This window comes from Microcaecilia unicolor, chromosome 12 (assembly GCF_901765095.1).
Source record: "Microcaecilia unicolor chromosome 12, aMicUni1.1, whole genome shotgun sequence".
NCBI lineage: Eukaryota > Metazoa > Chordata > Amphibia > Gymnophiona > Siphonopidae > Microcaecilia > Microcaecilia unicolor.
In genome coordinates, this window is record NC_044042.1 from 79,684,650 (window position 1) to 79,697,802 (window position 13,153).

Below are 13,153 nucleotides of genomic sequence, written 5' to 3' on the forward strand. Positions count from 1 at the left end.
GTTAAGTGACTTGCCCAGTCACAAGGAGCTGCCTGTGACTGAAGTGGGAATTGAACTCAGTTCCCCAGTTCCCCAGGACCAGAGTCCACCACCCTAACCATTAGGCCACTCCTCCACTGTGTCTGTGTTATAGCAAATTTATGTATGGGGGGTGGGGTGGGGGGACGCTCTCTGTCCTGTTGTACACAGCAAATTAAAGCACTGTCCTGAGAGCCTAAGGAGATAGGAAGCCCCTATATGGTATAGAAATGATAAGTACTAGTAGTAGTAAGTCCTCTTTTTTTCTTCTTCTTCTATATCTTGCAGGCAGTAAGTATGTCTGGGGGGGGGGGGTGTTTGTACTCAGATGGATACTTTTATTTATTACTATAGCAATGATGGAGGGTGTGCAGGCACTCTGGCTTGCTTAATTATTTATGCACTCTGAGTTAAAAGCACTCTCTTCAGCTCTGATAATTTACTTAGATGAACTTCACAAATTCTTTCAAGGCAATGCACTTGTAACTCTACTTCACTTTCACATTGAGGATTTGCTCATTCACAGCTATGCTTATAATTACCCTGTATGCAACTTGCACTTAAACTGGAACATGCTCTGTTATCCATATATGTGATACTTTGAGAATACCCACTACAACCTTTATTAGCAGTATCCACTGGATAATTTCAAATTTCTTTACTGTGCTGTTCTAGGCAAGGTGATGGTCATAAAGTTTTAATAGTCAGCATAAACCATTCCCAAGTAAAACTTTAACCCATAGACTCTAAATTCTTAATCCAATTCTTCTTTAATGTAGCCATCATAGCAAACAAAGAAAATCAACTTACAGTTCACTTGCTTGGAAAGAATTGTTGCCTTCTGCAAACAGAGTCCGTATCTAGCCACTTCAGAGGCAAGGAGATGGCCAGAATACACAGTGCTATCTATACACAGACAATGCAGTAGAATATAAATAACACACCCACTAAGTATGCATAACATTCACCCTGTCACCATGAATATGGGGTCAGAACAGCATGCCTAAGTGTGCCAGTTGTACTAGTTGAGCGTGATGCTTGGCAGCATGCCCATGGCCTGCCCATGCTCTACTCACATACGTGTCCCCTTGGAGTTGCATACTAAGCAACTTGTGTGTGTCAGCTCTAGAACAGCATCTAGCACTTATGCACGTAAACACCAATTAGTGGCACCTATCACACGCATAATTGCTAATATTCTGTAACAAAGGTGCACTATTGGCTAGCTTACAGAATTGCCAGAAATGTGTGCATTTGCCATATTTCAGTTACTGAAACCTAAAAAAATTACCAAACAAGAACTAGAGGAAACTGTAGCTAAAACAACAAAGTCCAATGCAAATATAATCTGGGCATCCTAGAAACTCCTCACAAGCATCCTTTTCCCTTCTATGTTCATACTAGATGTTACAGTGATGGTCCTATGTGGACTGTTCTGAATTATTGTTTAAAAATTAACCATGAACTTACATTGTCTACCAGAAGATATTTATTTATTTATTTGTTACATTTGTCAGTGGCGTTCCTAGGGGCTGACACCCGGGGCGGATCGCCGATGCACCCCGCCCCCCCCCCCCCGGAACAGCGCGATGCCCCCCCCCCCAGCGAAAGAACCCCCGATCCCCCGGCGAAAGAACCCCCCCCGGGTGCACGCCGCGGGGGGGGGGGGGGGGTGCCACGCGCCTGCCAGCTCTTCGTTTTCATGCTCCCTCTGCCCCGGAACAGGAAGTAACCTGTTCCGGGGCAAAGGGAGCATGAAAACGAAGAGCCGACAGGCACGCAGCACCCCCCCAGCGGCATGCACCTGGGGCGGACTGCCCCCACCGCCCCCCCTCTTGGTACGCCACTGACATTTGTACCTCACATTTTCCCACCTATTTGCAGGCTCAATGTGGCTTACATAGTGCCGGAGAGTTGTTTTCAGACTCTGGAGTAAACAAATACAAGGTTTTGTTGTGGTAAGATAAGGTTCATGTGGTAGGACCACATAAAGGAATCGCACAACAGAATTAATTTATTTATTTATTGCATTTGTATCCCACATTATCCCACCTTTTTGCAGGCTCAATGTGGCTTACAATAAACAAGGATAGTGGAAATGAGAGGAGAATTGACATTTAGTGTTACAGAAGTATTTTGGGTAGCATGGTAATGGAAAACAAGATAGTGACATGACATAAGGCATTCTTAACATTGCTAGATATGTATGGGGATTTCACAAGTTTTGGTCTTTGTGGTATATCTTGTCGAAGAGATTTGTTTAATGACCATTACAAACTTTAGTGTTGCTGTGTCGCAGAGATCAGGCATTTATGTTGAATCGGAAGGGTATGCCTTTTTAAACAGGTGAGTTTTTAGTGTTTTTCTGAAGTGTAAGTGGTCGTATGTAGTTTTCAAGGCTTTTGGTAGTGCGTTCCATAGTTGTGTGCTGATGTAGGAAAAACTGGATGCGTAAGTTGATTTGTATTTTAGTCCTTTGCAGCTTGGGTAGTGCAGATTTAGGTATGATCGTGTTGATTTGGAGGTGTTTCTGGTTGGTAGGTCAATCAAGTCTGTCATGTATCCCAGTGCTTCTCCATAGATGATTTTGTGAACCATCGTGCAGATTTTGAAGGCGGTGCGTTCTTTGATTGGGAGCCAGTGTAGTTTTTCACATAGGGGTATAGCGCTTTCAAATCGCGTTTTTCCAAAGATGAATCCTGCTGCCATGTTTTGAGCGGTCTGATGTTTCCTTAAGGTTTGTTCTTTGCATCCCACATAAATTCCATTGCAGTAGTCTACATGGCTTGATTGGATCAGGTTGCGAAATGTTTCCCTTGGGAAGAATTGTTTCACACGTTTGAGTTTCCACATTGAGAAGAACATTTTCTTTGTTGTGGATTTTACTTGGCTCTCTAGTGTTAAGTTGCGGTCCATTGTAACACCAAGGATTTTCAGGCTGTCTGAGGGTGTGATCCACTTCAAGGCTTCTCAGTGATGCTTCTGGTTGCGTCCTTAATTTCCACCCATATCTTAAAATGCTCACCAAAAGTAGGTTGTGAAAGCTGATGACCCTAGATGGCCATGAAATCATATTGACTTCCTCTAATGATAGAAAGGGATAATAACATTAGTGGGATTACAATGATGTCATGGTAATAGATTCAAGACCAGAAAGGGGTTATGTGGTCCACAGCCTTCTTTTATGTTGTGACTGTCTCCCAAACCTTCTTCCAACCTTCCTTTCTCTATTTCTTGCAGTCTCAGTGATACATATCCATGGTGTGCGAGAGGGCTTCCAGTCCGAGGGTCTCCGGAGGTATGGGCTCTCCTTCCCTGAGAAACACTGCTTTACCATCGTTTTCAAAGGCAAGCGCAAGAACCTGGATATGGCTGCAGACAGCGAGGATGAGGCGCAGAGGTGGATTCGAGGTCTGAACAAGCTCATAAAACGGGTGGAAGTCATGAGCCAGAGTGAGAAGCTTGATCAATATCCTTTCACACTCAATCCTGGAATTATTCCAGGACATTAGGGAGAAGCTCTCAGTCCTAGATTTATTCTCAGTGTATGTATGAACTTGTAAGTTACAAGATGTTCAATAAAACCAGAACCACAATTCATAGAGGCCATAAAAAAAACAAACCAGATTTATTAACTCTATAAAGCAGTATTTCTCAACCCCCTCCTGGAGGCACACCTACAGGTAGGAGGCTCCGTGTTGAGCTCCGGAGGTCCTAAGATTAGGACTTACCAGCGCTGTTCAGCGCTATCCTGGACCGTCCTAGATCGAACCGGAACGGACCGAGAGGAAGCACTGCGAAGAGCTCCGCTGAGAACCGATCGAAGGGTCGGTTCCCAGTGTCTCGCAATCGCAGCGTGAACCCCAGGACAGTAGCCAAGGAGGGAATCGCTCACGGAGTCAGCGCCTCCTACTGCCTCGTGTCGCTGTACGGATCGGCGTGGCTGTATCAGCGCACAAGCAGGCAGGAGGTCGAGAGCAGCGGTGGCGGGGCAATCGAAGCTGTGCGGCCCAGGACCGCGCGTCCACGTGGCAGCCGTCTCGTTCCGCTGCCTGGTGACCGGCACAGCGTGGGAGTTTGAGGTAGGGTGGTGAGTCGGCGGAGGGCGGCCGGGACCACGCGTCCACGTGGCAGCCGTTCTCCCTAGCCCATCTGAGAGCCAGGAGACCTGGGCAGCTGGCCCTGGTGTTAATCCTGCTGACGTGGGAGCTTGGGGAGCCAGGTGTCCACAGGCAGCTGTTCCCTAGGACCTCATGTTCATGTCCCGTGGCCCTCACTGGCTCTGGTCCTGCCTGTCTGCCACCTGCCCTCTGTCCTGGCTTGCTCTGGCCCTTCAGCCTGCTCCGACCCGGCTTGCTCCAGCCCGCTGCTCTGCTCCCTCCTGCTTCTGCTTGTCCCAATCTGTCTGTTCCAGCTTACTCGGGCCCTGCTACTCCTACTCCTGCCTGTTCCAGCTTGTTCCAGTCCATCCGTTCCAGCCCATCTGCCTGAGCCTGTTCCAGTCCATCCGCTCCAACTTGATCCAGGCCATCCGTTCCAGCTTGCTTAGTCCGTCTGTTCCGACTTGCTACAGTCCACCTGCACCTGCCTGTCCAAGTCCGGCTGTTCCTACTTGCCCCAGTACATCTGCACCTGCTTGTCCTAGCGTGTTCCAGTCCTGCGGTGCCGCTGTCTTCTGCTCCAACTTGATCCAGCTTATACCAGCCCATCTGGCCTAGCCTGTTCCAGCTTGTTCCAGCCCGTGTGCCAGCTCGTTCCTGCTCTAATGCTCCAGCTTGTTCCAGCCCATTCCAACCTGATCCAGCCCACTCCAGCTTGTTCCAGTCAATCCCTGCTTGCTCCAGTCAATCCGCCCCAACGTGTTCAAGCTTGTTCCAGTCCTCCTGATCCCAGTTTGTTCCAGTTCGCCTGACCCAGCTTCCCCCGCTTGTTCCACTCCATCGGCTCCAGCGTGTTCCAGCCCGCTTGTTCCAGTCCATTGGCTCCAGCGTTTTCCAGCCCGCCTGATCCAGCCAGCGTGTTCCAGCTCGTTCCAGTTCTCCTGAGCCCAGCTTGTTCCAGCCCGCCTGATCCTTCCAGTCTATCGGCTCCAGTGTGTTCCAGTCCGCCTGATTCAGCTTCTTCCGGCTTGCCCCTGTCCACCGGATCCAGCGTGTCCAGCTAGTTTCAGCTGCCGATCCAGCCTTCCCCTTGCTGTCCATCGGCTCCAGTGTGTTTCAGCCTGCCTGACCCAGCCTCTCCTTGCTTACTCCAATTCTTCTGCTCCAGCGTGTTCCACCTCGTTCCAGTCTTCCTGATCCCAGCTCGTTCCAGTCTTCCTGATCCCAGCTTGTCCGTCTGCTCATCCTGACACAGTTCATCTGTTCCTGCTTGTTCCAGCTTGTCCATCTGTACCTGCCTGTTCCGGCTTGTTCCTGCTTGCTTCAGCTTGTTCCGGCTTGCTCCAATCCATCTGACTGTTAACACATCGAGTAACCTGCCTGCCTGCTTGCGAGCCTCTCAGCCATTGACTTACCTACCTGCCTGCTAGCTTATCAGCCATTGACTTATCTAATCGCCAACCCAAAACCTAGCTTCAAGCCCTATCTATCTGCTTAACACCTCAGTCATTACATAGTCACCCATTAACACCTGTTAACTGCTTAACACCTCAGTCACTATATTGTCACCTGTTACACCTCAGTCACCACCTATGGCCCCTGTCCATGTTCTCTTCCTTGCCCTGTCCCTTCCTAATCTCCTTTCCCCCCCACTCCCACTGTCTACCATTAGAACTACTCGCTGCCCTCCCACCCTGCCCGCCACCGCAATACCCTATTCACCTCCATCCCTCACCTTACCATCCCTCTTGTCCCCCTCCTTCCTGGCTCTCAACCTTCGGCACTTCCTTCCTGCCATTAACCCATCCCCTTTCCTCCTCAGTACACCCCGTCTTCGTCGCCTTCGTCGCCCAACCTCCCCCACCCTCTTCCGCACTCTCTTGCTCCTCCTCCTGCTATCCGCGGGAGACATTAACCCTAATCCAGGTCCCCCTCACCTGTCCCCGTCCTATCCTTGCGAACGATCCCGGGATGTCTCCAATCTCGTCTCTATTCCCCTCCTTCCCCCCTCCTCCCTCCCCTTCTCATGCGCCTTGTGGAATGCCCACTCAGTCTGCAACAAACTGCCTCTCACCCACGATCTCTTTATCTCTCGCTCCCTTCAACTGCTCGCCCTAACCGAAACCTGGCTCTCCCCGGAAGACTCTGCCTCCGTTGCAGCCCTCTGCCATGGAGGCTATCTCTTCTCCCACACGCCCCGCCCAATTGGCCGCGGCGGAGGCGTTGGGCTACTACTCTCACCCTCCTGTAGTTTCCAACCCCTCCACCTACCGCAGTCTCACTGCTTCTCATCCTTTGAAGCCCATTCCATCCGGCTATTCTACCCGCTACCACTCAGAGTGGCAGTCATTTACCGCCCCCCTGATAAATCCTTCCCTTCCTTCCTTACCGACTTTGATGCTTGGCTCTCTGTCTTTCTTGACCCCTCATCTCCGTCCCTCATTCTCGGAGACTTTAACGTACATGCTGATGACCTATCCGACCCCCATGCTTCTAAGTTCCTCACCCTAACATCCTCCTTCAACCTCCAGCTGTGCTCCACCACCCCTACTCATCGTGACGGCCATTGTCTTGACCTCGTCCTCTCCTCCTCCAGCTCACCCTCCAATTTCCACGTCTCAGCTCTTCCTCTCTCCGACCATCACCTGATCACATTCACACTTCTTCACCCCCCCCCTCCACCCCGTCCAACTTTAACCACCACCTCCAGGAACCTCCAGGCTATTGACCCCTCCACCTTATCATCTACTATCTCTAATCTCCTCCCCTCCATCATGTCCTCCGAAACTGTCGACAAAGCGGTCTCCGCCTACAATACCGCTCTCTCCTCTGCTTTGAACACCCTTGCGCCATCCATCTCCCGTCCCACAAAGCGCACCAATCCCCAGCCCTGGCTGACTCCTTGCATCCGTTACCTTCGCTCCTGCACCCGATCCGCTGAGCGCCTCTGGAGGAAATCTCGTACCCTTCCAGACTTCCTCCACTACAAATTCATGCTATCCTCCCTCCACTCCTCCCTATTCCGTGCAAAACAGGACTATTACACCCAATTGACCAATTCTCTCAGCTCCAACCCTCGTCGTCTCTTCACCACCCTTAACTCCCTCCTAAAAGTGCCCCCCGCTCCTACTCCCCCTTCTCTCTCTCCTCAATCACTGGCCGACTATTTCCGCGACAAAGTGCAAAAGATCAACCTTGAGTTCACGACCAAGCCACCACCTCCTCTTCACCCTTTAACCCTCTCCATCAACCAACCTACCCAGGTCTCTTTCTCCTCTTTTCCTGAGATCACCGAGGATGAAACTTCCCGCCTTCTTTCCTCCTCGAAATGCACCACCTGTTCCTCTGATCCCATCCCCACCAACCTACTCAACACCATCTCCCATACTGTCACCCCCGCCATCTGTCGCATCCTCTACCTCTCTTTCTCCACTGCAACTGTCCCTGACACCTTCAAGCACGCCGTTGTCACACCTCTCCTCAAAAAACCTTCACTTGACCCTACCTGCCCCTCCAACTACCGCCCCATCTCTCTTTTACCCTTCCTTTCCAAAATACTTGAGCGCGCTGTTCACAGCCGCTGCCTTGACTTTCTCTCCTCTCATGCCATCCTCGATCCACTTCAATCCGACATTCGCCCTCTGCACTCGACAGAAACAGCACTCTCTAAAGTTTGCAACGACCTGCTCCTGGCCAAATCCAGAGGTCACTACTCCATCCTCATCCTCCTCGATCTTTCCGCCGCGTTTGACACTGTCAACCATGATTTACTTCTTGCCATGCTGTCCTCTTTTGGGTTCCAAGGCCCTGTCCTCTCCTGGTTCTCCTCTTATCTCTCCCACCGCACCTTCAGGGTACACTCCCATGGATCTTCCTCCACTCCCATCCCACTATCTGTTGGAGTTCCCCAGGGATCTGTCCTTGGACCCCTTCTCTTCTCAATCTACACCTCTTCCCTGGGCTCGCTGATCTCGTCTCATGGTTTTCAGTATCATCTTTATGCTGATGACACCCAGCTATACCTCTCCACACCTGACATCACCGTGGAGACCCAGGCCAAGGTATCGGCCTGTTTATCCGACATTGCGGCATGGATGTCCAACCGCCACCTGAAGCTGAACATGTCCAAGACCGAGCTCCTCGTCTTTCCTCCTAAACCCACTTCTCCTCTTCCTCCACTCTCTATCTCTGTTGATAACACCCCTATCCTCCCTGTCCCATCTGCCCGCAACCTCGGAGTCATTTTCGACTCCTCCCTCTCCTTCTCTGCGCATATCCAACAGACTGCCAAGACCTGTCGCTTCTTCCTCTTCAACATCAGCAAAATTCGCCCTTTCCTCTCTGAGCACACCACCAGAACTCTCGTCCACGCTCTCATTACCTCTCGCCTTGATTACTGCAACTTACTCCTCACCGGCCTCCCACTCAGCCATCTATCCCCCCTTCATTCAGTTCAGAACGCTGCTGCACGTCTTATATTCCGCCAAAACCGATATACTCATATCACCCCTCTCCTCAAATCACTTCACTGGCTTCCGATCAGTTATCGCATACAATTCAAGCTCCTCCTCCTTACCTACAAATGCACTCAGTCCGCGGCTCCTCACTACCTCTCCACCCTCATCTCCCCCTATGTTCCCGCCCGTAACCTCCGCTCACAGGACAAAGCCCTTCTCTCAGTACCCTTCTCCACCACTGCCAACTCCAGACTCCGCCCATTCTGCCTTGCCTCACCCCATGCCTGGAACAATCTTCCTTCACCCATACGCCATGCCCCTTCCCTACCCATCTTCAAATCTCTGCTTAAAGCTCACCTCTTCAATGCTGCCTTCGGCGCCTAACCACTCGAGATATATAAAATACCCCAATCTATCCACCCTATCAGACTAACTGTTCACTCGTCCTCTAGATTGTTCACTTGTCTTTAGATTGTTTTCTTGTCTTTTAGATTGTAAGCTCTTTGAGCAGGGACTGTCCTATGTTTAAATTGTACAGCGCTGCGTAACCCTAGTAGCGCTTTAGAAATGCTAGTTAGTAGTAGTACTAATCAGGTTTCAGGAGTACCATAGAGAATATGCATATGCATACAATAGGTCTCCAATATATGCAAATTAATCTCATGCACGTTCATTGTAAGGTAAAAGATAAAGGTAGGCCCCTGTGCAAGAGTATCAAATCGCAAACAACTTATGGGGGCCTCCATTTGTGCTATGATTTCTTGCGTTCTCGGTCATTGTGTTACATTGCCTCTTGTGTTCTGGTTTCTTAGCAGACTGTTAGCGGGCTTGTTTGCCATTGTTTCCAGTGGCGTGCCAAGGGGGGGGGGGTGGGTGCGGTCCGCCCCAGTTGCACGCCGCTGGGGGGGGGGGGGGGTGCCGCGCGCCTGTCTGCTCCGCTCGTTCCGTGCTCCCTCTGCCCCGGAACAGGTTACTTTCTGTTGCGGGGCAGAGGGAGCATGGAACGAGCGAAGCCGACAGGCGCGCGGCACCCCCCCAGCAGGTAAAAATGCACCCGGGGTGGGGGGGGGGGGGGTTTGCGCTGCACCTGGGAGGGGGGCGCATCGGCGATCCGCCCCAGGTGTCAGCCACCCTAGGAACATCACTGATTGTTTCCCTGGTCATTGTTGTACACCGCCACTTCCCACTTGCATTGTGGTTTCTTGCAGACTGTTAGCGGGCTGGTTTGCAGAGTGAACCGGGCCCGGGGCATGGCATCAGCTGCTGCCCCCCCCCACCGCAATGCCACATATCTTGGCTGGTGGGGTCCCCAGGCCCCACCAGCAGAAGAAGCCTTCCTCCAGCGCTGTTCTTCACCCCGCCGCATTGCCTTCCCTGCCCCTGCGGCTGCTTTTCCTCTCATGTTGCACATGCTCAATTTAATCAAAACCGAGCATGCGCGATGTGAGGGGAAAAGCAGCAGCAGGGCAGGCAATGTGGCAGAGTGAAGAACAGCACTGGAGGAAGGCTTCTTCTGCTGGTGGGGCCTGGGAACCCCTGCCAGCCAAAAAAGAGGCCCCAAAACCCTGTGTCTGCCCGTCCCCAGCCTGTAAGGGGGGCCCGGGGCCAGAGTTTTCTCTGTCCTGATCCTGTCGATCACCCGGGCCCCATCAGGAGCAGGAGAGAGTGAGAGAGACCTCGGCACCGGACCTCCCTTGGAGGGTGGGCCTGGGGGAATCTTGCCCTCCCCCACTCCCCTCTCAGCAGCCTGCTGGTTTGTCATTGCTTCCCTGGTCATTGTTGTACACTGCCACTTCCCACTTGTGTTCTGGTTTCTTAGCAGACTGTTAGTGGGCTGGTTTGCCATTGCTTCCCCAGTCATTGTAGTACTCCTGGAGTGGAGTAGCCTAACCTGACTGGCTAGGCATGGCTACAGGAGACGGCTGAAAGCACTGCTTGAAAGCACAGTCTGGGAGGGGAAGGCACTATATTTAAACCTGCTGTTCTAGTCAGTTTGCAATTAAAACAACAACAAAGCAATCATGATTCATTCCTGTGAGTTTTTGTCTCAGGTTTCTCTCTCAAGGAGAAATTAGTGTTTAAGAGGTCTGAAAGCTCCTTCTATTGTTCTGTATGTGTGTAAATCAAGGCACGGTTGTGTGCCTAGTTTATACAACAGAAGCACTTGTGTGTGATTGGTGCCACTTATTGGCAGTTATGTGCATAACCCTCCCCTGCCGCCGACGTCGGGTATCTTTGCTGGCAGGGGTCTGTTTCTGTGAGTCTGGACGTCAGCCTCACAGAAACAGAAGCCTGCCCTTGCAGATCAGCAACGCAGCCGCGCCGGAGAAGAGGACTTCGGCTGGCGGGGATTGGGGACCCCCGCCAGCAAAGGTACCTGACGGTAGCAGCGGGGGAAGGTTGGTGGCGGGAGGGGGGTCGAAGGGGTTGGCGGTGGGGGGGGCCAGGGCCAAATCTATGGAGGTCCATGCCCCCATGGCCCCACGTAGCTACGCCCCTGAGTGCTGGACACTAATCTAGGAACAGTCTGGTCAATATTCAGAAACAGTTAACCAGCCAGGAACTGCACCTGACTGGTTAAATGGTACTTAGCCGGCTATCCAGCGATGTTCAGAAGGAGACAGGCGGCTGTCTCCTGCTGAATATTGCTGGGTAGCGCCTAGCAGATAGTCGGTTATATCGCACGATATAATCAGCTATCCGCTGATTTTCATTGGGTTGCTGGCCAATACCTGCAATATCTTTGGCCAGTCCCAACTTAACCGACCAGCGTTGAGTATCGGCTTAGCTGGTTAAGTTGAAACTGGCCAAAAATAAACCGGATATTCAATGCCGATCACCGGAAATAGCCCAGCATTGAATATCCAGGCTCAGGCCTGACCGCGGGAGGCAGCCTGGCTACTTCCCACGGTCTGAATGTCGGCTCCTGTGCACCTAAATCATTTAGCACACAACTGTCAGGAGGGCATACACATGGAAAGAGCATGGGATTAGCACCTGGCTAGTTAAGTGCCCCATAACCTGCTATCTGCCGATTTTCAGTCCCACTTTAGCAGCTATATTTGGCTGGGTGAATAGGTGGGATATCTTTGGCCGGTTTAAACATAACTGACTAAGTCTGAATCGACTAAGCCAGTTCTATTCAAACCAGCTAAAAGTAAACTGGATATTCAATGATGGTCAACAGAAACGACCCTGCCTTGAATATCCGGGTTTAGCACTGAACGCGGGAGTTAGCGGGCTAAGTCCCACAGTCTGAATATCAGCCCTTATGACTTTAAGGTACAATAAAAGGGACCATACCCTGAGGCAGCTTTTCAGCGAAACAGGGCGCCATGTTGGTGGTGGGTTCTATGATCAACATTAAGATAAGTGTTGATTTGCTCTTTAAATGAAGTTTTACATTAGTTGGAACTTAAGTAGTTATATGAGAACAGCAGTGGAAGCTGAGTATTTAGGACCAATGACAAGTGAGGTGAGCCATGGGGAAATAGCCCTATGTGAAACGAGTTACCACTGAGGTCCATCAATTTCACATTGACTGGAGTGATATCACTATGGTCACACCTGATAGTTGCATGTGAATTTGAGACACTGTTGGGTCTGTAATCTTACAATATTACGCGCGTCCATGCTCTACCCTATCAGGATTTGTAGTTCTTTTCATTTTTATTCTTATGTGTTCAGTTTTTAGACTGTGAACCGCTATTATCTGCGAGTTAGCTAATAGTGGTATAGCAAGTTTTAATAATCTATAAACTATTATGTCCTTACAGCTCCGTCACTTTGCTGCCACTTATGGGTGAAAGTGTACACCTACTGGTGAAAATGCTGGTATTCTGTACATTTACACGGGCACCCAGTTACAGATATTGGGGCTCAATATTCGTGAGGTAAATTCCATTTAGGTCACTAAAATTTAGGCACCGCAAAAACTGGGCGCTAAGCTAGTATTCTGTAATAGTAGAGTTGCTTGCCAAATCTGTTATAGAATACTAGCGAAAGTCTACAGTTAGGCGCTAAATTTTAGACATCACCGCTTATGCCAGGTTTATGGCTGATGTAAATGGTGGAGCCTAAATGCGGCAGTGGGGTGAGGTGTGCAAGAATAGTCAGAACACCCCTGACATGCCTATGCAGTGCAGGGCCGCTGAGAGACTGGGCTGGGCCTGGGGCAAGATTTGCAGACAAACGGGCAGGCTGGCGGGTGGGCCTAAGGGTTCCTATCCTCCCCTCACCTTACTGTACTGCCCTGGTGGTCTAGAGATTCAAAATTAGATGCTGGAGGAGTGGCCTAGTGGTTAGAGCACCGGTCTTGCAATCCAGAGATGGCCAGTTCAAATCCGACTGCTGCTCCTTGTGATCTTGGGCAAGCCAGTTAACCCTCCATTGCCTCAGGTACAAACTTAGATTGTGAGCTCTCCTGGGACAGAGAAATATCCGGAGTACCTGAATGTAACTCACCTTGAGCTACTACTGAAAAAGGTGTGAGCAAAATCTAAATAAATAAAAATGGCCACCGAGAGTTCAAGCGGCGGCCTTGCGACACTTCCGCAGAAGTCTTGCAAGGTCACTCTC

General features: G+C 50.8%; 1 protein-coding gene across 1 annotated transcript in view; it reads left to right on the forward strand.

Annotated features, from left to right (window-relative positions):
* The window catches only part of PLCD3 (phospholipase C delta 3), a 144,296-nt gene that overhangs the window by 68,809 nt on the left and 62,334 nt on the right, over positions 1–13,153 (forward strand). Inside the window, exon 3 of the mRNA XM_030221243.1 lies at positions 3,259–3,487. Within this exon, the coding sequence (XP_030077103.1) occupies positions 3,259–3,487 (229 nt within the window). The remainder of the gene's footprint in view (positions 1–3,258; positions 3,488–13,153) is intronic.